General features: G+C 38.7%; 2 protein-coding genes across 3 annotated transcripts in view; both read right to left on the bottom strand.

Moving 5' to 3' along the window:
• Nucleotides 1-8737, bottom strand: part of SNX29 (sorting nexin 29) — a 97538-nt gene extending 88801 nt beyond the window's left edge. The window contains exons 1-5 of one of the 2 annotated variants that reach the window (XM_066198506.1): nucleotides 8646-8737; nucleotides 3188-3252; nucleotides 2225-2277; nucleotides 1680-1804; nucleotides 370-550 (exon numbers count right to left, since the gene is read on the bottom strand). In XM_066198506.1, coding sequence (XP_066054603.1) covers nucleotides 370-550; nucleotides 1680-1804; nucleotides 2225-2277; nucleotides 3188-3252; nucleotides 8646-8652 — 431 coding nt within the window. In that variant the 5' untranslated portion in view covers nucleotides 8653-8737. Of the gene's footprint in view, nucleotides 1-369; nucleotides 551-1679; nucleotides 1805-1887; nucleotides 1948-2224; nucleotides 2278-3187; nucleotides 3253-8645 lie in introns of those variants that run through there. The other variant, XM_066198507.1, reaches the window with a different exon arrangement.
• Nucleotides 8738-10088: 1351 nt separating this feature from the next.
• On the bottom strand, nucleotides 10089-11685 carry TNFRSF17 (TNF receptor superfamily member 17). Its single transcript, XM_066198508.1, has 3 exons — nucleotides 11403-11685; nucleotides 11132-11263; nucleotides 10089-10366 (listed from the first exon to the last, which is right to left on the bottom strand). Exons 1-3 carry the CDS (start codon nucleotides 11515-11517, stop codon nucleotides 10110-10112), a joined length of 504 nt encoding a protein of 167 aa, XP_066054605.1. The 5' UTR covers nucleotides 11518-11685; the 3' UTR covers nucleotides 10089-10109.
• Nucleotides 11686-21399: the final 9714 nt, after the last annotated feature.

The following is a 21399-nucleotide window of genomic DNA, read 5'->3' on the forward strand; positions in this document are numbered from 1 at the left end:
TATGGGATCTCCAAACGACAACAGGCAATTACCACTGATGAATTGATCAGACAGAGCTGCAATTGTGTACTATTTTAGTGGAATGAGAGAGGCACCTTAAAGCATAGTGTCCAGGCTGCAGTGAGGAAAACTGCTGAAAAAACAGGGAAGGGATTTTAGGGAAGAGGTCACATGTTGATACAGGCACAAGCCACTGTCTTAATGGCTAACAAAAATTTCTAAAAATGATGTTAAGCGACTTGACAGGCATAGCAATTTATATGGGGTCCTACTACAGCTCTGGCTTTTGGTTGTTGGTTGCCTGGGGTTTCAGACAGTGCTCCATTTGTCAGTACAGCTCCTGCATGACAAAGGTCTCAGACACAGTACCTGAGGCGATTCTTATCTGCAAGCAGCATATGAACATATCTTTCCAGGGAATGCTCGTTCAGAGCACAGCGCAGCCAGGCGCGGCCTCGGCCAATGTCTGTGCTGATGGCCTTCAGAGAGTAGAAGCGCTGCAGCTCGTGTCTGTTCAGCACTTCTTTCACATAATACCAGAACACTGGCTCTGGAAGATAATAATAGTAATAATAGTAATAATAATAATAATAACGACAACCACCCCACCAAGCAAACCACTAAGTTCCTACCTGAATACATCTACATGTAAATTTACTTTAAAAAAAACAGGTAACAATATAACTTTGAACAAAAGTGAATCATTTACCCTTTTCGTGCAACCCACCAGTTAAACAGGTTATTTATTCCTACAGGACTCAGGCTAAGCACTTAGAACTTTTTATTTCGTTGAAAAAGCCGCAAGAATTAAAGGATTCGATCTGACACTTTTACATAGAATTCACATTTAAAAGCACATTTGAGCTGGTACTCTATCCACAGGTTCATATGTACAACTGGAAACATACTATGGAAAGGAAAAGACTTCTTTAGAACTCTTATGTTTTTGCTGAGGTGAAATATTGGAAGGCAGGTCCAAAGGAACAGGTAGCTCCAGAATTTGCTGACATGCAAATAACAAATTCATGTTACTTTAGAAAACAGAAGGGTTGCGTTTAAACGGCAACAATATCTCTTTCCACTAAAACACTTTTTGTGTGCTTTTCCCTAATATTGATAAAAACTGATCAGTATCTTCATATAGTTCTGATTAAAAAAAGAAAAAGAGAAACATCACGGTGAAGAGAAAAATAAAGGAATCTTTTCTTTGAATGTGGAGAAAGCAATAAAAATCAACCCAACCAACACAAGAAATATAATTTTTCTCTCTAAAATTACATCAATAATTAGAAGTTAAACATAACTGACCTATATAGAATATGGCATTTAAAGAACTGAGCAAGACAAGGTCAAGAATGAAAACGTTGTTTTAAAAACTTAACAGCACAATTACACAACCTTGATCCCTGCCAGAATTCAAACCAAATTTGCCACTATACATGATGCAACAGTAGGAAGTGCTGATTTCCTAAGAGCAACATTTCTAGAGCAACTTGGAATGCCAGTTAAACTAGACCAAGAAGCAACATTTCACTGCCGCTTCTACAACACAGCAAGTGTAAAGTATCCTACAAACAATCTGCAGTTTGGTGCCATTCTTATAACTTCTATTAGAAATTACATCACTCGACTGAACATATGAACTAATTAAAACAGGATAGTTACAATTAGCAACTTACCTGTTTCAGTTTTGCTGGAGAAACCTGCTGCCTGTTTGATGGCTGCTGCTGTCAGTGCTAATCCCCGGCTCCTCCTCAGGCCATGCTGGAACACAGCTTCAAACTGAGCACACAAACACGTCACTCTGCAACAGAATTTTTAATGAATTCATGTAAAAGGAACTATGAAAGAATCATAGTGAAAATCAACTATGTTCTATACAGCAACTTTATTCCAGATCTCTGAATAAGAAATCTAAGGTGAACCATTGTCTTATAAGCAGTGAAAGACCCCTTCTATGCAGTGATCTCATTATTCGCAAGCAGTATAATCTACTTATACCCACAGTCTCATCATAACGATTGAAAGCTGAGGCACAGAAGAATTGGCAATCAATTTGAGAAATCACCCTCACGTGCTAGAGGGGCTGTTAATCATGTTATTTCAGGTTCAGATTACTACCTTCCATGCAATGTAATTTTTTTAGCATGTCAAATATGTTGTGCCATATGTTTTGTGTCATTATGATGCAAAATCGAAGCATGTTAATCTTGGACTATTTTACCTGCTATCAGAATCTGAAGCAATTTCTTTTCTTCCTCCAAATCGTATTTGACACTGCAATAAATAGATATTAAGAAATTTTAAGAATTTTTGTTACACTAAATAAATTTTCTGAACTACTTCTATATACGAAACAAAAATATATCAAAAAAAGGAAGCAGCACAAAATAGAACATTGCAAAATACAGCGTGCATCCCAAGAGTGCTCTAGAGCATCATGCAACATTAATGGGCTGCTCTTGCAGTTCAAATACACCCTTGCTAGCCAGAGCAACACACCTGCAGGTCCTTCAGTAAATTGAAAACTGAGTGGAAATTACTACTTTTGAGTTTTAAATGTGCACCCACAAAACCAAACATGGCTCCTACCCAGCTCAGTGCTACAATTACAGAACCACTCTTTATAAAACATCTCATTGGCTTACTTCTGAGGCGTTCTTTGCCTCCCAAGCTCTCCCAAATTGACTCCAGCCTATGAAATTCTACTTGCTGAACTCCACGTTGACACAAATACAGACATACATCTATAAATCACAATTTTACACGTATTTTAACCATTCACTAAAAATCTAGTGCAAAGAAAGAAGCTGCTACTCTAAAACGTTAACGAAGTTAGACTTTGCAGTACACTGCAATTTAGTTCAGTCATATCAGGATTACAAGAACATATATTCCTAATATATATTCTACAGTATCACATATATTTAAAATAGATCTATTACAAATATAACCTGTCCAGAACAAGAATTTTAAATAAATACTGCACAGTAGTTGTTTGCTAGCAGACAAAAACTCAGTTGTGTCATGTGAAAGCCACAATTTCCTCTGTTTCCTTTCCTTCTTTTTCCTTCTCTTTGGGTTTGAACCCAAGACACTTTGTTAAAGAGAAAGCAAAGACAGTCCCTGCTAGTAGTTACAACAACTCTGAGTAGGGCACTGCAGAAATGTGTGCTGGATTTCTCACCTGTTTAACTGCATCCAGTAACCGTTCTAGAAGAAATTGTCTTTTAGTGTCGTTGGTCTGTGAACCTGAAATCCAACAAAACCATATCCTTTTAAAATAGCTTTTTAAAATACATTTGGGCCAACACGAGCTTCTTTCTTTTAGGCCCTGAAAACCTTCTTCCCATGCCAATTATTCCACTAAATTAACTACTGTATTTTCTCTAAGTAAAATGATGTAGCATAAACTGCTTTGAGGTTTCAAGTAGCCTTTCTCTAACAGACAGCAATACTGTTTCAAGCATCATCTAGATTCTTACTTTAGTAATATTTTGAAGATATATTTCACCAGTACCAAACACAGAATTATTATTCAAGCTGATGCACACCTTGCCCTGAGCTTCTTAGCACAACTACCAGTGTGGTACAGCATTACAGCACTAGAAAAGAGTGGAAAACAAGAATGAAACACCAGGAGTATCTTCTTACTGTCCAACTTTATTGGAGAAAGAGTTTTAGGACAGGTGAATAGACAGCAACTGTTAAAATAAATCCTTTAAAATTTAACTACCTAGTTCTTCTCATTAACACCTATAAAATCTATTTTGTTACTATATAAGGAACTATGCAAGACAAGCTTTAACTTCTCGAGCTGTTTCAACAATAGTATAATATTTTGCTTATTGGATTATCCTTTATAAACTCCCATGAATACGGTAAAACTTATTATTTAGATAACTTAAATTGCCTCTGTAATTTCTTTATTCTGAGCTGAAGTTCAAAACGTCCATCAGAAATCTCTGTGACATCTCTGGAATTAAAGTCATTCTATTCTCCTTTCTCTCTCAAAGAACATACAACCAATGTACATACGGACTGAAAGCCAATTATCCAAACTCTGCATGAGCAAATTCCTCCCGATGCTGAAAATCAAACACCACACACTAAGCCCTCCGGTAAAGAGAGATGACATCAAAGATATGTGCTTCCTCTTGCTACCTGACACTATGAGGTCCAAATCCCAGAATGTCCTATCTTCATAATCCCATTCAAAACAGTTTGCTTTGAAACCAGCAGGACAGGGCAGAATTTCTCCTGATGAAATGATTCTGCCTTTGTTTAAATATATATACTCATACAATATTTAAGTATACAGAATAAGTATGCCAGGATAATGAAAACAATAGGAAAAATGTGCAAACATAGCTGCTAACCAAGCTCCACAATGCTGATTTTGCTGATTACAGCACATTTTCAAGACGTTGTGCTTCCCATTTTGAACTCTGACTCAAACTGCGCAGACATGTGATGTGTGAGGTCTGGGGCTCTTAGTCAAGCACTTCAGTGCACACAAACAATGTTCAGTGCCAGTCCAGGACTTCAGAAACAAACCCCACACCAACTGGGTTTTCACCTCCTAACAACTATGCCAGTTATGCCAGTGTGAAGATAAGGCTAAATTCATATAATCCCCACTGTTCTACATTATGCTCCTTCAGAGATTGCAATTTATTAAGCAATATTCAATGCTCTTACCACTCATATGTTGCCAAAATGGAGACATATACATGCCCACGTACCTATTTGTTTTATAATAAACCACATCACCACAAAATAAGGAAAACAATCCCAACTTTTAGAGCAACCCCTTGTGTTCAGTAACAGTGAATATACACAACTCTGCAGATTTTCTCTGTTCTTTCAAAACTCATTACTCTTACAGTCTTACACTACCCACATACCTGCAAGAAAAGGCAGAACACAATATTTCTCACTATATTAATATTTTGAGACAACATCGGAACAAATGCATGCAATGAATAATTTCATGAGCACAAAAACATCTATCAAATGAAAATATTAGTAGGTGGGGTGAGTTTGGCATCCAAATGCAATACATGTTAGTTTCTAAATTCACATCTCTTCGGACTCTTTGTATCTATTCAGAAACAGAAATAGTTTGCAACTAGATTCCAAGCCGTAATCAATATAAAAAAATGCATAAATACAGAACACCTACTGACGTTCACTATTCTAATTAATGCTCTAAACCACGAAAGCATGTGATACCAAACAACCTTAACTTTACACAGACTGAGTGCAATGTGTATTTTCTCTTTATTTTACTTGTAAATTTGCACTACTAACAATCGTGACTGCAGGAGATTACAACCAATAATCACTATTAACAGGGCTATAAGGCCATGTAGTGTGTCTGCTGAGGGCTTAGCTGAAGTTTCTCTTCAATTCACATCTTAAATTCTTCTACTGCTGTTGCTTAACAGAAATTCCACAGGCAGAGGAAAAAGAATATTCACAAAGTCCAAAATTTTTTTTTAAAAAAATGGAAGATTGAGTTGTGTCTCTTTTCATGCTGAGGGTATATTTTTCTTTTTAACAAGCCTAGGAAATACGGTACTATTTTGTGATGGTTTTGTTTCAAGTAGGTGGAAGGTAAAAATAAATCTCTACTGACTCTATTGAAGATTAAATTCTTTCACATTTTCATTTTCTAAACTAAGTCCTTAGGACAAAAAAAAAAAAAAAAAGCATATTTTTAGACAAGAGCACCAATTAAGTGTGATCAACTCCAGCTGATTTAAAGACTAACATTGTATTACCAACTGACTAAAATACCCTTCTCCTGATTCAGAATAGCAGTAAAAACTGCAGCAACACACATACAAATACAAAACAGAATGCATAAAAACAGCATTACCCAGAAAAAGGCTGTATTTAGACTCTTGCAATAAAAAGGAACTTCATACGTGACTCCAAAAATAATTGTGAAAACATAAGTATAAAGTTGCAAAAACTAAGAAACTTAAATAGACTCCTCTCACCAACATCTACTCAGTCAAAAAGGGTTTAAAATAGGCTCAGGTACTGCACCTGCCTCTGTGACCCTCCTCATTTTCTGTTGTTCAAGGTCATGCTTTCCTATTTTTAAAACAAACTTCTCTCCATACTCTGACACAAACATCCACACCTAGTGCAGCAGCAAACTGGCATGTAAGTAAAGGAAAGCAGGATTTTCATGCAGTTCTTCCTAGGTAAAGCCCTCTTCAGCACCACAGGCAGCATATAAGTAAAATAAATAAACCTATTGCTCTTACATGACTTGCATTTGTGTCCTTAATGCAAAATTTCAGACTGCAATGCCTTTTGCTTGCTCTAATACAGGTTCTGATGGTGCAAGTTCAAGATAAAACAAACACAGACCGAATTTAAATGCTACCTTATACTACATTACCATCATTCTACTGCCTCATTCCTCCACCATGAGTTGCATTTTTAAGTTCTTTGAAACCACCATTAAACAAATGACAGCACCCCCAATTCTTGACAAGCAGATAAATCTTGTGTCCTTGTATTATTTGCCTTTAAACTTTAGCCTACTCAGCACTGTACAGTAAAATATGAGAATGGAATCAGTAAGCAGCATTAGTAATATTAAGGTGATGCTTACATCAACAGGAAGTTACCTTCACATCCACTAGAAATACACTGTAGCTAAAGAAAATAAACATTTAACATAATTATAGCCATTAAGAAAAGAAGTTCTTCCATCTATATTTTAGGAACAGCTGTGTTAGTGAAAAGGGCTAAAACTGGGCATAGAAGTAAACACAGACAGTGCTGTTACAGGCAATGGAAGAAGGATATGGTTAAAATTAATGAGATATTAACATGAGCCATTTCCTTTATCTGAAACAAGCACGATAGTGATAGATATTGCTCTGCTCTGAACAGTTTGACTTACATTATTCCAGAAAAATACTGTACAGCATTGTGTAACAGTAATGTTTGGCAAGTTCAGCATTTGGGGGTTTTTTGTTATCTTGCTGTCTAACCACAACTGTTGGAAAAACCCTATAATTCTTGGCAGGGGCTATACATGGGTGGTTACCATGCAATCGAACCACTACTGTTAATGTCACTCTAGGCATTACTCTATTTTAAGTAATTAAATGTTTCTTTCCTCATAAACATGTAACTCTTCATTGTCATTAAAAAAAAAAAAGATTAAAGGTAATAATAATAACAAGTACACGATGAAGCTTTACGCCACACGAGGTGTCACCTTGCCTTTTGAGTCACCAAATCCAAATAGAGCTCTCAAAGACTAGTCTTCTAGCAGGATTTAGGCTCTAAATTGCATAAATTTGCACAAGGGTACTCCCAGTTTGAATTCATCATTGGAGGGCTGAGGTTTTCCATATGAAAATGATGACTCTTACAGATTTTGGATTTAGGATTTAGCCTATACTGTGTCGAGATCTGAAACACTTGGGAAACTTTCTTTTCCCATGCTTTGAAAGACTTCACTGTTACTTGCACTTTTCACAACAGCAATCTTTTTTTTTTGCCTCATCTCTTCCACAAAAAAAATCTTCTCTTTTCTTCCTACCGTAAAGGTGAGAACAAAACAGAGAAAAATACAAGTGAAGTGGTTTTATTTTTCAGTTCGCTTTCAGAAATGACTGCTCCCCATAAATGAGGTAGCATTTAGTTACTCCAGTTAACTCCTCAGCTTTTTTCTTGCTGTCTTTGGCAACGAAGATCACCATGAGCTAGATCAGGGCGGGAGATGAATACATGATCCAATTCTCAGGTGCACAGTGCTGTCTGCAACTTCCATTGCTGAAGATGTACATCAACATTTTTACTAAAGCACCTCCCTTCCCAAAAAGCCCCAAACAAATCCTTGCCAACGTGTTTTAATACATATTAAACAAATACCATTTATACTTTACATCTACAACAAAAGCCTATCGGAATTTTCATCTCTATCCCAACAAATAACTCTCCATGCTGGCCCATTCCAGTGGATCTGCCTCCTCCAGCTCTGCACTTTGTGGGTCACAATCCTCATGCAAAGCTTCAAGTATTTCCTTGGCAAACACCTCAAAAAGCCCAGGATTTGGCACACATTTACCCTCAGGATTTAGCACACCCCCCGCACCACTTCCCCGTACCACAGAAATTACCACAGCCACGCACACACATCCTCACCGCCACTCGGACTCCGCAACACGGACCCTTTTTCCACAAGCCGTGGTTCTCACCCCTCCCATCGACTGCATGCTCCTCAGTTCACATCTGTAATTTTTTCAAACTGCTATTTTCTCTTGGTCATTTATTTCCTCAGGAGTATTTCCTATGATACTGCACGGCTGAGGCAACACAGATGCCCGAGCTCAGCATCACTCGTGCCGTGAGGCAGTGCCAAGCTCAAGGGCAGCATTTAGGATTTAGAACGGGGTAAAACACCGCTCCGGGGGGACTCGGGGAGGCGGAATGAGGCACGGGGTGTGGTGCTAAGAGCCCCAAGCGTCCCGTGCCCCAGCACGGCACCAGGGAGCAGCGGAGGGGAAGGAGGGCAGTGCCGCTGCCGCCCGAAGCCCGGGCACGCTCCGCCCGCGCCAGCCCGCACAGCGCCCGGCGGCCGCGGGCCGCAGGGGCCCGGCCGCACTCACCGCTCATGGTGCCCGCGGGGCTCCGTCCGCCGGAGCCGCCGCTCTCCCGCACAGCCACGGCCGGGCCGGCAGCCACCGCCCGCCCCGGAACCCGCCCGGCGCCCCGGAAGGTAAACGCGGCCCCGGGAGCGCCGCCGAGCGCTTCCCGGCCCGGGGCTCCTCAGCGCGGCCCTGCGCCCTCAGCGCTGCCGCGGCCCCTGCGGGGCAGGAGCGCGACACCGCGAACGGACGGGTGAGAAATGCGGAGATAAAGTGTCCTCTGCTGCCGCGTGTGCTGCGCAGGGTGAAAGCTCGGGGAGGGTCGTTAAATAAAAACAAAAAGCAAAGTGATGATAGTAACAAATTTCAGAAATCTCTAGGCCTCTTTGAGAGGTGCTGGCCCTGTGTGGCCGAAACCGCACAGAGCCCCTATCTCGCAACTTGGTGTCAGACTCCCAAAGATGCTGTAACTGATCGATCGTAGATTTCGTGCAATGAAATTCTTCAATTCGTCATTCATGCAGGAACCTGAAGTAGAACCGTAGCTACAAATGAAGTCGATTGTTGTTGTGGTTGCTTGTGTGGTTGTTGAGTCTGTTGTTGCAGTTTTCCAGGAATAAAGTTGTGGCCTAATATTAGGAATGTAACGTTAATGCTTGGAAGGCAAGGTGACAGAAATATATTCCTAATTTTGGGCCACTCAGTAGTCTAGCGTGACTAAGCACCTATCCTTGTAAATATAACAAGGGTAAGTAAAAAAAAAAAAAAAAAAAAAAAAATAGTAAAAGAGAAATAAATCTCAGTCTGAAAACACTTGGCACTGCAAGGAAAGCCTGGACCACCAGGAAATACATGGGATTGCAGGGATTGCAGTGAAGGCCAGGAGCTGGACTTCAGTGACTCTTGTGGGTTCTTTCTGACTCAGGGCATGGTGTGATTCTATGATCTGTGTTCCCAGCACCGCAGCCTCCCTTAGGGTGACCCAGTGATACCTTCTGAACCCAGGGGCCTCCATACTCTACAATGCATCTTTAGAACATTCCTATTTCAGGTGTTGAAGTCACTCTCTTCGAGACTGACGATGTACTGTAGGTCTTCATTTCTGCTTCTTGGAACAGTCCTCGTGTACCATCAAGTACTTTTTGGCACAAGATCTGAGTCTAACATGGACGTAAATATTTGCAAACTTGTTCATTTTGTACATATCTGCTGTAAGTGGGTACAGTCTCTAAAGGCAGAAAATTTGTCCTTTGTAAGGACTTTCTGAAATTAAAAATTCTAATAACTAGTTGAGTGCCTGAGAATAATGTAGAAATACTTGCCTAATGAAATAGTAGAATTAGAAATAATATAACAATGTAAGCACAAAGGGGGATCTCTGAGGATGATGTACTACCTTCTCCACTGACTGCAAGTATTAAGGTTAACAGCTATACTGGAATAACTCATTTATTATTACTCAGTACAAATACACTTCTCTCCCAGTCATCCAACACCCAGAACGTAGTTGTAACAATCAAAAGATTTGGTGGTGACTAGAACAGTAGCTCGTTCTTCAGTAGCTGGTAATGGAAATGAAGTTTCACAGCCAGTCTGAGGTTTTACCAAGCCACAGTCAATGCAAGTGCATTCTTCCACTGAATACATTAATGTTTCACTTGGAAGTGCGTGTCTGATTTCTTCTGTATTCACACTGCTTTCAGTATTAGCCTTGAGAATATGATTTGGCTCCACAGAGGAGTCTGTAAATATACAGAAGTCAATTTAGTACATACATCATGCCATACTAAACAAAGAGCTATTAAAGATCCAGATTTCATTATGGTCCAACTATGTTATAACCTCAGTGAAAATTTTAAGATACAGTGAAAGTTTTAAGATGTAGGTACATATGATAATCTTTTGTTCTATGACAACACAACCCTCTACTTCAGAATAAGCATTGAAGTAATCCAGCACATACTTTCTAATCAGTTATTATTTATTGTTTGAAAACTCACAAATATAGTATTTGTAAAATGGAAAAAAAAAAAAAAAAAACGTTTTTCACCTTTACAAAATATACCACATATGCTTCTCACAGACTACAATATTAAATCAAATTATTTAAAGTGTTATAAAATTAAAAGCTAATATTGAATGTGTATGCTCTGCCTGGGAAGAATTCCTTTTGCATTCAATGAGGCTGAAATCCTTAAAATTTTTTTACTTTTGAGTGTTCATAAATGTTTTCTCAAACAGCAGCAAGTAAGCCAAGCATGAATATACAACACAATCCTTACAGGATCCAGAACCAACAAAGAGAAATTGCTGCTTTTGCAAGTCAGCATTTGGATATTTATTCCCTAATAACTATGAAAACTTCATGGAGACTATTTGAGGAATACCAAACAATCTAACAAAGACAGTCTTCAGAATCTGGAATATACACAATGTTTTTACATGGTAAGGTTACCTAAAATGTACAACAATCTAAAATTATTTGATGAAGAATCTTATTTATTTACCTGTGTTTTCCAGTTTTTCTTTTAGTTGCTTTTGGTGCTTCCATTTAAACAAGAGCATTAAGGTGAACAGAGTGAGTATTAAAATCAACCCTGTGCCCAAACAAATCCAAAGAATTCCACTGGAATCGGTACCTTATGAAATAAAAGAGATGCATTACAGTAATCACAATAGCGAATGTACCCTAAACATGACCAGCACATCAAACTTGAATGTAAAATACAACATGAAGATGCCCAGCAGAGCCACAGAGTATTGCAGAAATCTACTTACTCTTCTCACAGTAGTTTTCACATGAGGGCGGTGGTGCGCTGGAACACCGGAGGTGACAAGGAGTACAAGAGAGCAGCAGATTGTCAAAGTATTCATTTTTGGGGCACTGTGCCATCAGGGGCAGTAATTATGGAACTACAAAGGCACAGAAATTGTAAAAGAGCAAGGATCATCGACAAAAGGCTTCTCAGTTCTCAGTTTGAGCAGAAGAACAGCTAGCAGTAATAATGGACTTCCATCACAGCTCCACTGCATGGGATCATGTTAGAGAAAAGGGATTTAACTCAGAGGTCCCCAAGGAATTACTGTTCCTTTTTTGGCAATTCAGAATTGTAGAAAAACTGAGCAGCTGCACCAAGATAGTTTTCAATGTAAATTTTGTCTGAAACAGAAAATGGTTATTTATAGAAGACGTTTGTGGGGCAGGTGCTAAATGCTACAAACTGTAGAGAAGAAAGATCTCCAAACAGGACTTCATAATAATTGCTCTTGTCTCTAAAACTGGGGATTTTACTTCATGGTGGTTGCTTCTCAATTCTGAATTAGCCTCATTTGTCATCGATAGGGTTTGGTTGGCATTTTTGCTTAGCTCATTTTGGGGGTTTTTAGCTTTTTTTTTTTTTTTTTGCTTATAATCATATTTCCATGAGAAATTTAATAAGATTACATTCTAATCATGAAAGAAGTGCTATATTAATATTTTACAATTTTGATTCAAAACATTATCTGCATTTTTCACTTATTTTTCCCTAACACAGGCTGTCATTGGGCTAAAACTGCAGTACCCAGCATGGAAAAATAAGTTTCTAGGACATCTTCTTCTCAGCCAGGTAGATGTATATACAGTGAATGTAACATTTCTGAAAATGTATTTGGTCTCCTCACAGGGAAAATAAAAAGCCTTGACTACAGACTGCCACAATGAAAATAGTTTACACAGCTAACTTGTGTCTTGATGTTTTATTCTAATGGAATTTATTTTAAATACAAAGTTAACTAGCAATTTCTAGCAACTAGCAGCAACTGCCTCTATCCAGTATCACTGCCACAGACAGATCACAATTACAGGCTCTCTTTATCATATTTAAGTTAATTGCCTTTTTGACTACAGAAATATAAAAGGGAAACATTGTATAAGGTGTTTTGTATAAGGTGTGGTTATTTCATACCTCATCACTATGAGACTTATTTTCCCACAACATGCACCATGTGGGAATACACAAACTGCTTTTAGTAGAGCAGTCTAACAGATCTGTATTCTAGTCTCTAGCAGATGGAAATGCTTTTTGTGGCTTCTGCACATGTTTCTATGGGCCAGGTGCACAGCTCAAGGCTTTCTATCACAGCCTTTTCTCCCTCTTCAAGATTAGTGGATAAATAGGAATTGATGAAATCTGATTTAGGTGTGACAGAAGAAAATAAGGGTAGAGACTGTGGGTTATGCCAAAACTTTTACTAGGAAGTCAGTGCTGGTGCTGAAGTCATAAAACTGGTTCTGCCTTGCTCCACTCTGGGGGAAGAGACCTCCGTGGCTGCAATGTCATCCATGTTTCTGATGAAGCACCATTTGGTACTTTATGCACAGAGTAATTTTAGGTTTTGCTTTTAAGATGCTGTTTAGTCTTTTCAGTCATGGAGAGGATAATCACATTCTCAACAGTGATCTCACGAAAGCAGATACTCCTGGAAGCATCTTCATGGTATCCACAGGTACAGTAAGTAAATTTCAGGACAGACAAGCTTGGATCCAATTCTTTAAGCTTTTTTCCACTGACTCCAGTGAAAGATCTCAGCCTTTGCTGCAGTCCTGGGTTACTTTTTCAGGGGTGCAACACCTTACATTTGTCTTTGTTGGACTTTGTTATGCACTCCTGCTCTACATGTTGCTGTGATGTATCCTACAACTGGTATCTACTCGATATGATATTGGTACTATTCACAAAAACTGTAAAGGGACTTCATAAGAGAAATACTGATCTAACAGCAAGGAAAAAAAATAACAGAATATGACATCTAGAGGTCACCAAAGATATGGTTAGATTATGTACAAATAAGCTGATTAAATGTCTTTGTGTTAGTGAAAGGGATAGTCCTGTTCTTCACTCTCTATGTACTCTGAAGCATGAGGAAGGGCTGGAGGGTTTACCTGACCACATGGCAAGCAGCTTTAATTCATTAATCCAGTCAGGTCATGGAATTTTACATCCTATGGCCTGGAAAAAAAGCAAGAAACAAAAGAGAAAAAAAAAATTAAAAATACATATATATAAACATCTGATCACCTACTGGGGATGTGCAACTAAATCCACCATAGAAATCCACATTTGGTGAATTTGTCTTCATTTGAAAAGTCCTGTCAGACTCTAAGTACAGTAGAAATCAATTTATGCCTAATTATTTTGAGATTGTTTATATAGGCTCATAAGATATTGTGGCAGAAATGCTTGCTCCCTCAGTTGGCCAGAAAGTTTTCCTGTATGGCTGGTTAGAGTTCAAACATATTTCTCATAAGACATGAAGTAAATACAAAGTAGTCTCATATTTTCAGTCAAACTCTAGGAAACCTCCCCCCAAGTAAAAGGCACAATAGAGCTCATTTCATCAGAGCTCTGGAGAATAATGCTGTCTCTTACAGCAACAATTCTCCTTCTACAATTGGACAACTATTTCCCAAAGTTACAGCCTTTAAGGATAAACTAATTTTTTTGACAGATGTGCCCCAAATCACAAATCCTTGATAATTAAGCAATATATTTTTCACACATTGGAAACTGGGGAGCAATGACAGTAAAGGGTCTCTTAATATGTCATTCCTTTAAGCAGCCACCACCCCCTTAGCTATACACAGTGCCCGTGATGTATGTAATGACAAAACACAGGCAACAAATGGTTCAAAAAACAAACAGGAATTACAGTTGTTATGGCCTGTTGCCTTTGTCGTCTGCACATCCTAACATTCAAAAGTTCCTCTCCTCAAGGGAGTGAAAGCAAGCATGTAATCAATAGATCTTGATAAGCAGAAGATCCCACTGACAGATCTCAGTACACATCTAAAGCAGAGGTTGTTTCAAAATCTATGTCCAGGAGTAAGGAATATATTTTCTAGCTTAACAAGGTTCTTGTGCAACCTTCATTTTTGAGTAATTTTGATAGAAGGAAGTTAATATTTAAAAAAAACCCTTTAAGCACTTTTTTGGGAGAAGTGTACTATACCAACTGGCTTTAATATGAGATGTTTTATGCCTGAATTGAGAAGCTGTTTATAAAGTAAAATACTGGATTCAGTCAACGAATGAAACAAAACCCAGAAGCATTAAGAATAAATTCATTAAGTGACATTAAGAAAAGGATATTGTTACTTAGAAACTGTAGTTATTTTATGTTAATAATTGACCCATTGCCTTGCATAATACACATTAAATCCTCTAAGCAGAACACTGTTTTGTTATATGTAGACTGTGCAAACATACAAAAAAATGAGCTGACTGGAATGGTGGTTCTCCTACAGTGATATTTACCTTTAGGGAATAATAAATATATGGCTTATTTACTAGTAAAGTTACATTTCAGCACTTGTTCAGTTATGGGATTTACAGAGCTTGCATTGGCTTTCCAAATAATTATATGTTGATGCTAATAAATGCTCTCTTCTTGTTCATTTGATTTTGCTTCAAAAGAATGGCAGAAATTAGCAGAGGAGGACAAAATAGGAAAGGATTTATCAACTACAATAATCATTTAACCATAAATCACAAAGTATTGCCAGGGTAGTATTTCTGCAGTTACACTACTCTAACAGAAATTCAAAAACTCCTCAAGATATCCTCTAAGAATAATTCAGACAAGTTAAGTTGGCCTGCTGGAGTTGGCATCCTTACAGAGAACAGTGGGAAAAAATGCAAGAAGAGAAATTTCAGCTGCAGAAACAACAGGGGAAAAAAAAAAAAAAAAGAAATAAAAGGAAAACCAATTCTCGGATTTGTTTCTAAAATGTTTCTGTCTGATTCAGGAGTGACACCTGGGAACAATTTATAAAGACCAGTATGAACTATATTTTCTGTTTATTGTTTAGAAGAATGGTTTTAGCACTGATAGTTCTACTAGGGTATCAAACTGCTGAACAGGATTTCAAGAAATCAAATCATTTTTACTGGTGGAGTTCAGGTGAAGGCAGCACCGCCCAGCACAGAGCAGGAGCTCGTGCTTTGGAGTTGTACACAAACAATACACAAACGTTTTAGACTTACAGCCTTCCCCCATGGGAGCAGAACACCTCCAGCTCCATGTTGCTCTGGCAGAACATGGGCACACCAAGCACTGAACATCCAGCCAAGGCATTTCCTGCCATGAACCCAAATTTGACTGTTGGTTTCTTTAAACATCTGGAGAAACTGAAGACTTCCAGAAATCCTTGTCAGTTCTTATTTGTAACATGTTAAATTGATATTATGTGACAGAAATCAGTCACCTGGAAACGGTAAGAGAAATTTTGTCTTTCACTATTCAATTTGAAAAAAGCTATTGTGAGTTGTCTAAGCCAAAATAATAAAGTGAAAACTCTGGATGGATAAACAAAGTAAGCAATATCATCATGTCAATGACTGAAGATTGAAATTCATCTGTCTCAGAACAATAACTTGAGGTCTATTTACCACACATAACTTAAACAACAAAGTTTTGTTCTGGCACTGCCTCGGGGTTTCTCTGTTCAAGCTCGTGCCAGCTTTTTTGCCTGACTGTACTTCAGAAATTCTGCTGGCATAATTGCACAGCACTTACCAAGAGAAAGAGCGTTTTCTGCTAGGACTATAACATTCCCTTCACAAACAACATTAGCTAGGCTGACAAAGGAATTCTTCTGGTTTTATAGTTGTTTCTACATTGATGGTTTTGTGCTGGCACAGCTCTTTTTTTCCCACTCACTAAGGCAACTGACCTACACTGTCAAATCTTATAGTACAGGCTTGCTCTGATCCTCTCCAATTCTCTAAAGCTATTTACAGAATAAATCCCCCCCAAAAAAGTCTCTTACAAGTCACCTCACCTCGACAATCCTAAAAATCAAGACCAATGTACATACCAAAAAACACCACTTTTTCTTATCAAATGTTATTGCACTTCTAGGAACAGCATTCTTACAGGCGTTCGTCTCCTGAAACAGTGTTAAAACTTTCTGAAACAGTTATTCTCATAAACCCATGTTTTGTGAAGTGCATGCTTTGACTGTATGGCTGGGAGGAGATAAGCTGTTCTAGGAATGGGGTACAGACTGGTAGTAAATAAAAGAAGAGAGCTACTAAAGGGTTCATCGTGTTCATTAACTTTTACAAGCTGCATGGAACAATGCTGCTCTTAGACAAAATATTGTTTAATGTCATTTGCACACAGAGCAAAAACAAGAACAATGTGGATTTTGCCTGTTTGGTTCAGCACATTTTAGTTAGACCACAGCTTTGAAAAGAGTGATGTCGCTGGTGCTACATCGAGTGTTTCCAAAATGGATTAAAGAGCAAAACAACAGAAGAGAAAAATATTCCTTTAAAATAGTGATTAAAATAACAATAGTATAAACACAGTCAATTAAATCACAGACAGCTTCTATATCCCCCACTGTGTTCAAAGCTGACTTAGCTAGGAACCAGCTTATGGAGCAGAGGAAGTGCACAGCCCAGGAAAGCAGTGCTAATAGACTGCAAACCCTTGGGGGAAAGAAGATACCTTTTCATTTTTCTGACATTTCACATGTGCCAGAATAGTTATGTAACTACTAAGGACAGTGCATAAAACAGGAATTATGCAAGCAAGTTTGGATTAAGCCGATGCTTGTTAGAATGCCAGTGATATTTTTATGTTGGTACAGTAGTTTTTGCAGAATGTAAACATAATTTATAAAAATAATCTCCTACATGCTACTATTTTAGTGACTTTGCAGGTGGACAAAAAAACCCTAAAAATCATCCGTGGTATAATGCCAACAGGAGTAATGGGATTACAACCAAAATATATGTGCAGGAATAATTATTAACTATGTGAAGTTGGCACACACTAAAGTCTAACAAGAATTTTTTTTTTTCTGGTAATTTTAGCCAAATTCTCTGTCTATTCAGAGGTTTGAGTAACGCGCATTCACTTTTTTCAAATTCTCATGTACAGCATCACAGTGCCAATGTGTGCTCTCTCTCAAGACAGGAGGGAAACTGTAATTGATTTAGCCACCACTACTCCAGAATAATTCCCCATGCAAATTGCTGTCTCTGGAATAAGAGTACTGGCACAGAATACTTCTAGAGTAATTAAGCCTATTTAGAAACAAGCTCACTGTTTCATTCGCACAATTCCATAATGAAGTAATTATTTTCTGCAACAATGTTAACATGTTAACTAGCCATAGAAGAACAGCTTTAAAAATCCCATGACGCTGTTATTTTTCTTTCATAACAGTAATGCCATTCTGCTTTAGTCATTAGTGAAACTAAAATCTTAAGGGATCTCTAATGGACAACATGCTCCCTCAACTGGAATTCCAGAGAATTGAGAAGGTGAAAAGAAAGTACATGAAAATCCCACATGGAACCAGTTTTCTATTCTCCCCTCCCTTGAGACAGACAGCATGTAAAACTTTCCATATAAAATTTGCGTGCTATAAAATTCTTACCATATTTAAAAAAACATATTTATTTAAAACTCTTACCATATTTATAAACCCTATTTAGGAGATCTGGCCTAGAGTTATTATAGCGTCCAGCAGTGGACATGGCAACTCGGAGCTTCTCCATGTCAGGGGGTCCCTGCAATCAGAAAGGGTGTGAACAAACAGTGTGTCAACACTCAGCCACTCCTCGTCACACTTGTGCTCCAGCCCCTTCCCCGGCTCTGTTGCCTTTCTCTGGACATGATCCAGCACCTCAATGTCCTTCTTGTCATGAGGGGCCCAGAACTGGACACTGCACTCAAGGTGTGGCCTCAGCAGTGGCGGTCACTGCACTGGTCCTGCTGGCCACGCTGCTTCTAAGGAAGCAAAGGGTTAATTTTCTTATCAAAAGATTGCTGATCTAAAAGAAAGCATAAGAACAGATAAACAGAGGTCTGGATTGTACTTCACAAGATTTCTTTTCAGCTGCTTCAGTATTTTGGTTGACAGGAGGCCTCCTCCCACCAATCCTACACCTGGCTTTCAGATCTCTCAAACTACAGTCCCTGCCTTTCTTCAAAATAGATTCCCTCCTATCTCAACCTTCCTCATCCTAACTCAGCCACTGTTTACATCATTTAAGTGATCTCATTCTTCCCTTCCTTGGATGTGCGTTCTTCGCTCAGCACATTCCTTCCACATTAAGCAATCCCTCTGCTATTTACAACATTTTAACTGTCATAAGTTTTAGAAACTATGCACAGGTTCTTCAAAATGTGCACACCTAAATCCCCATCTTTGATTCTTTTGAGCTTTGATAGCAAGAAACCCACATACATAACAGAAAAACTACTTACCTAAACTACTTTCCCTCTCCTATTTTTCAGTCTGGAGTCTCATGGTATCAAAACCGCAGAAGAAATTCTGTCTAAGGAGGAACTGCTCTGCCTGTGCATTCAAAGAGAGGCATCGTGAACAAAGATCCAAGGAGAACCCACCTTACAGATCTCTGAGATCTCAACAATCCAGGGTAACTAAGCAATTGAGTACACAGCTGAGAACTCTGAGCCTCCAATTAGAGTCACTCGAAAAAAGAGATGGCACTTGCGAAAAAGACATTTCAGTCTTTATTTTTGGAGATGCACAATCAAGGGGAATAAAGGTTGTGTATACACACAGAAGTAAGAGACACACACAACTATTTTTAAAGATAATGAGCTGAGTATGTGAGGTATTTGAGAGCTGAGAAGATGGACACAGAGAATTATAAACTGGCATTTTGATGTAGCCATCCATGTATTTCTTTTGCTATCTAAAGCAAAACCAATTAATTTTATGCTCTTTCTGAAGCCTGCAGTATGTGTTTAATTGCTCCAAAAGGAACTATTAAAAAAGGCTTTAACTCTAGACTGAAGCCCTCAAAAAGAAGAATCCAGCTCCAAAGTACTCTGCCAACCCACAATGAAATGTGAGACAAGTTCTAAATTCCTTTGCAGACGTGGAGTAATTTTATGATTGGACTGTGAAATAGAGCTTATGCTCTGGTGCTACATTTGGAAAACCAAAGACTTGTATTTGAAATTCTTCCAATGAAATAGCTTCAAATAATGTCTATGAGGGTATTCATGGACTGCAGTTCTGCCATTGTCCAGCACAGGGAGAGGAACAGGCCAGAAAGAGCATTTGTTAAATACCAGTGTTGGAACAACAAATCAGTAAAAAGATGTTTCCAGGGCAAGAAAGTTGGATTAGACATGGTCGTGTGTAAATATAGAAGCCCCTTTATTCACTTACACTTCCAGGAGCACCAGTAAAGTTTAGGAGAGACTTGGTTTTCAATGGAGCCATCATGCTGAAACATAGTTGTGTTTTCTGTTCTCTAGTTCTCAGCTACATCTGCACAGACTACCCAGAAAGAGAATTTGCCAGGGTTTAAGACTATTAATTTATAAATTCTTGGCCCCTAGTCTAACTTCTAATAATCTACCTCAAACCTCCTCTCTTTTCTTTCTCCTAAGTAAATAACTTGTTCCTTTGGCTTTGTTTTTGAAGGCTCTTTCTGACTTCAAAGCAATTTTAAATATCAGGCTACTCATTTAGGTGCCTAGCTACTGTACATATTTGAATACCTTTAAATTTCAGGGCATGGCTCACAGTGCGTCACTGGAATCCCAGCTGGCTGCCACACCAGAAAGGGAAGTTTTATTCCTTTCCTGCTCCTCCCAGTCTCAGCCAAAATGTTTCTTTCCCATGTTGCAGTAGCTCAGGAAGTTACTTGGTGTCAAGGTGAACTGAGTCACTTAGGTGGTAACTCAGCACCCTAAGACAACTCTGTTTCCATTTTAAGGCTGTTGGTAGTTTATGGAATTTTAAAAACCTACCTGTTGGTGGTGAGCAAGTGACTTCTTGAAGCTGTTAACCTGTTTGGAGCCCTCTAGTGAAATACATCTTTCTCTTCTGCTTCAGTTCACATGGCTAAAGCACTGGTATTTCATAGGTGACCCTGCCAGGCTGCAAGGTGCTTGTGGGAGCTTGGGTGGGAGTTATTACCAAAGTACAGACCATTATTCCTAATATCATATGAACAGAGGCCTCCATTTCACTGCCACTCAGGTGAGGACTGACTCACCACAGGCAGCAAATTAGTGGTGAAGCTGCCTTGGGAGCATTTATTGTATTAATAACTTGCTCTCACCAAGAAATAAGTCCTGTTTGCCGTTCTTACTTTACATCAGCCCTGGCATTTGTCAAATGCATCTTATTTGATTCATCTGAGTAGCCTAGGAGGAAAAAGAAAGTGGCTTGTTCTGTCACTAAATTTAATGAGCTGGGCAGACTCAGCACAGGGTCTAACTGCTCAGAGGCAGCACAAGGATGGTAGAACTGCAGTTGAGGGGGGACAATTTCTCTGCACCTCAGTCCTCATGTGTTACCCTAAGCTGGGCCAGACCTCTTCTCTTCTCTTCTCTTCTCTTCTCTTCTCTTCTCTTCTCTTCTCTTCTCTTCTCTTCTCTTCTCTTCTCTTCTCTTCTCTTCTCTTCTCTTCTCTTCTCTTCTCTTTTCTCTTCTCTCTTCTCAATCACTTGAGTCACTCATGATGTGAGGATGGATTTATATGGATGGTTTTCAATAACAAAAGCATTTTACTATTTATTAAATGAAAAGCTGGTGTATTCATTCCAAACACTTTGATGCAGAAGAGATTTAAACATGAGAAGCTTTTATAATGGTTTAAAACCTCAAGCAAGCAGGTCCATTTACACTCCAGTAGGTATTTTGCCAGTAAAATTATCATAATTCCACTTTTGTTTTGAGTACCAGCTGTTCCGAAGTGGAAAAACAAACTACTGGCCCTGTTAAAAATGT

This window comes from Chamaea fasciata, unplaced genomic scaffold (genome assembly GCF_029207755.1).
Source record: "Chamaea fasciata isolate MVZ Bird 193981 ecotype frontalis unplaced genomic scaffold, bChaFas1.0.hap1 SCAF_16, whole genome shotgun sequence".
NCBI lineage: Eukaryota > Metazoa > Chordata > Aves > Passeriformes > Sylviidae > Chamaea > Chamaea fasciata.

Excerpts from the sequence above, each read along its gene's own strand:
- TNFRSF17 (XM_066198508.1), bottom strand. The coding sequence starts at position 11,517 with ATGGCACAGTGCCCCAAAAATGAATACTTTGACAATCTGCTGCTCTCT. Across the intron at positions 11,264-11,402 it reads TGAAAACTACTGTGAGAAGA|GTACCGATTCCAGTGGAATT; the intron begins GTAAGTAGATTT and ends TTATTTCATAAG. Across the intron at positions 10,367-11,131 it reads AGAAAAACTGGAAAACACAG|ACTCCTCTGTGGAGCCAAAT; the intron begins GTAAATAAATAA and ends GTATATTTACAG.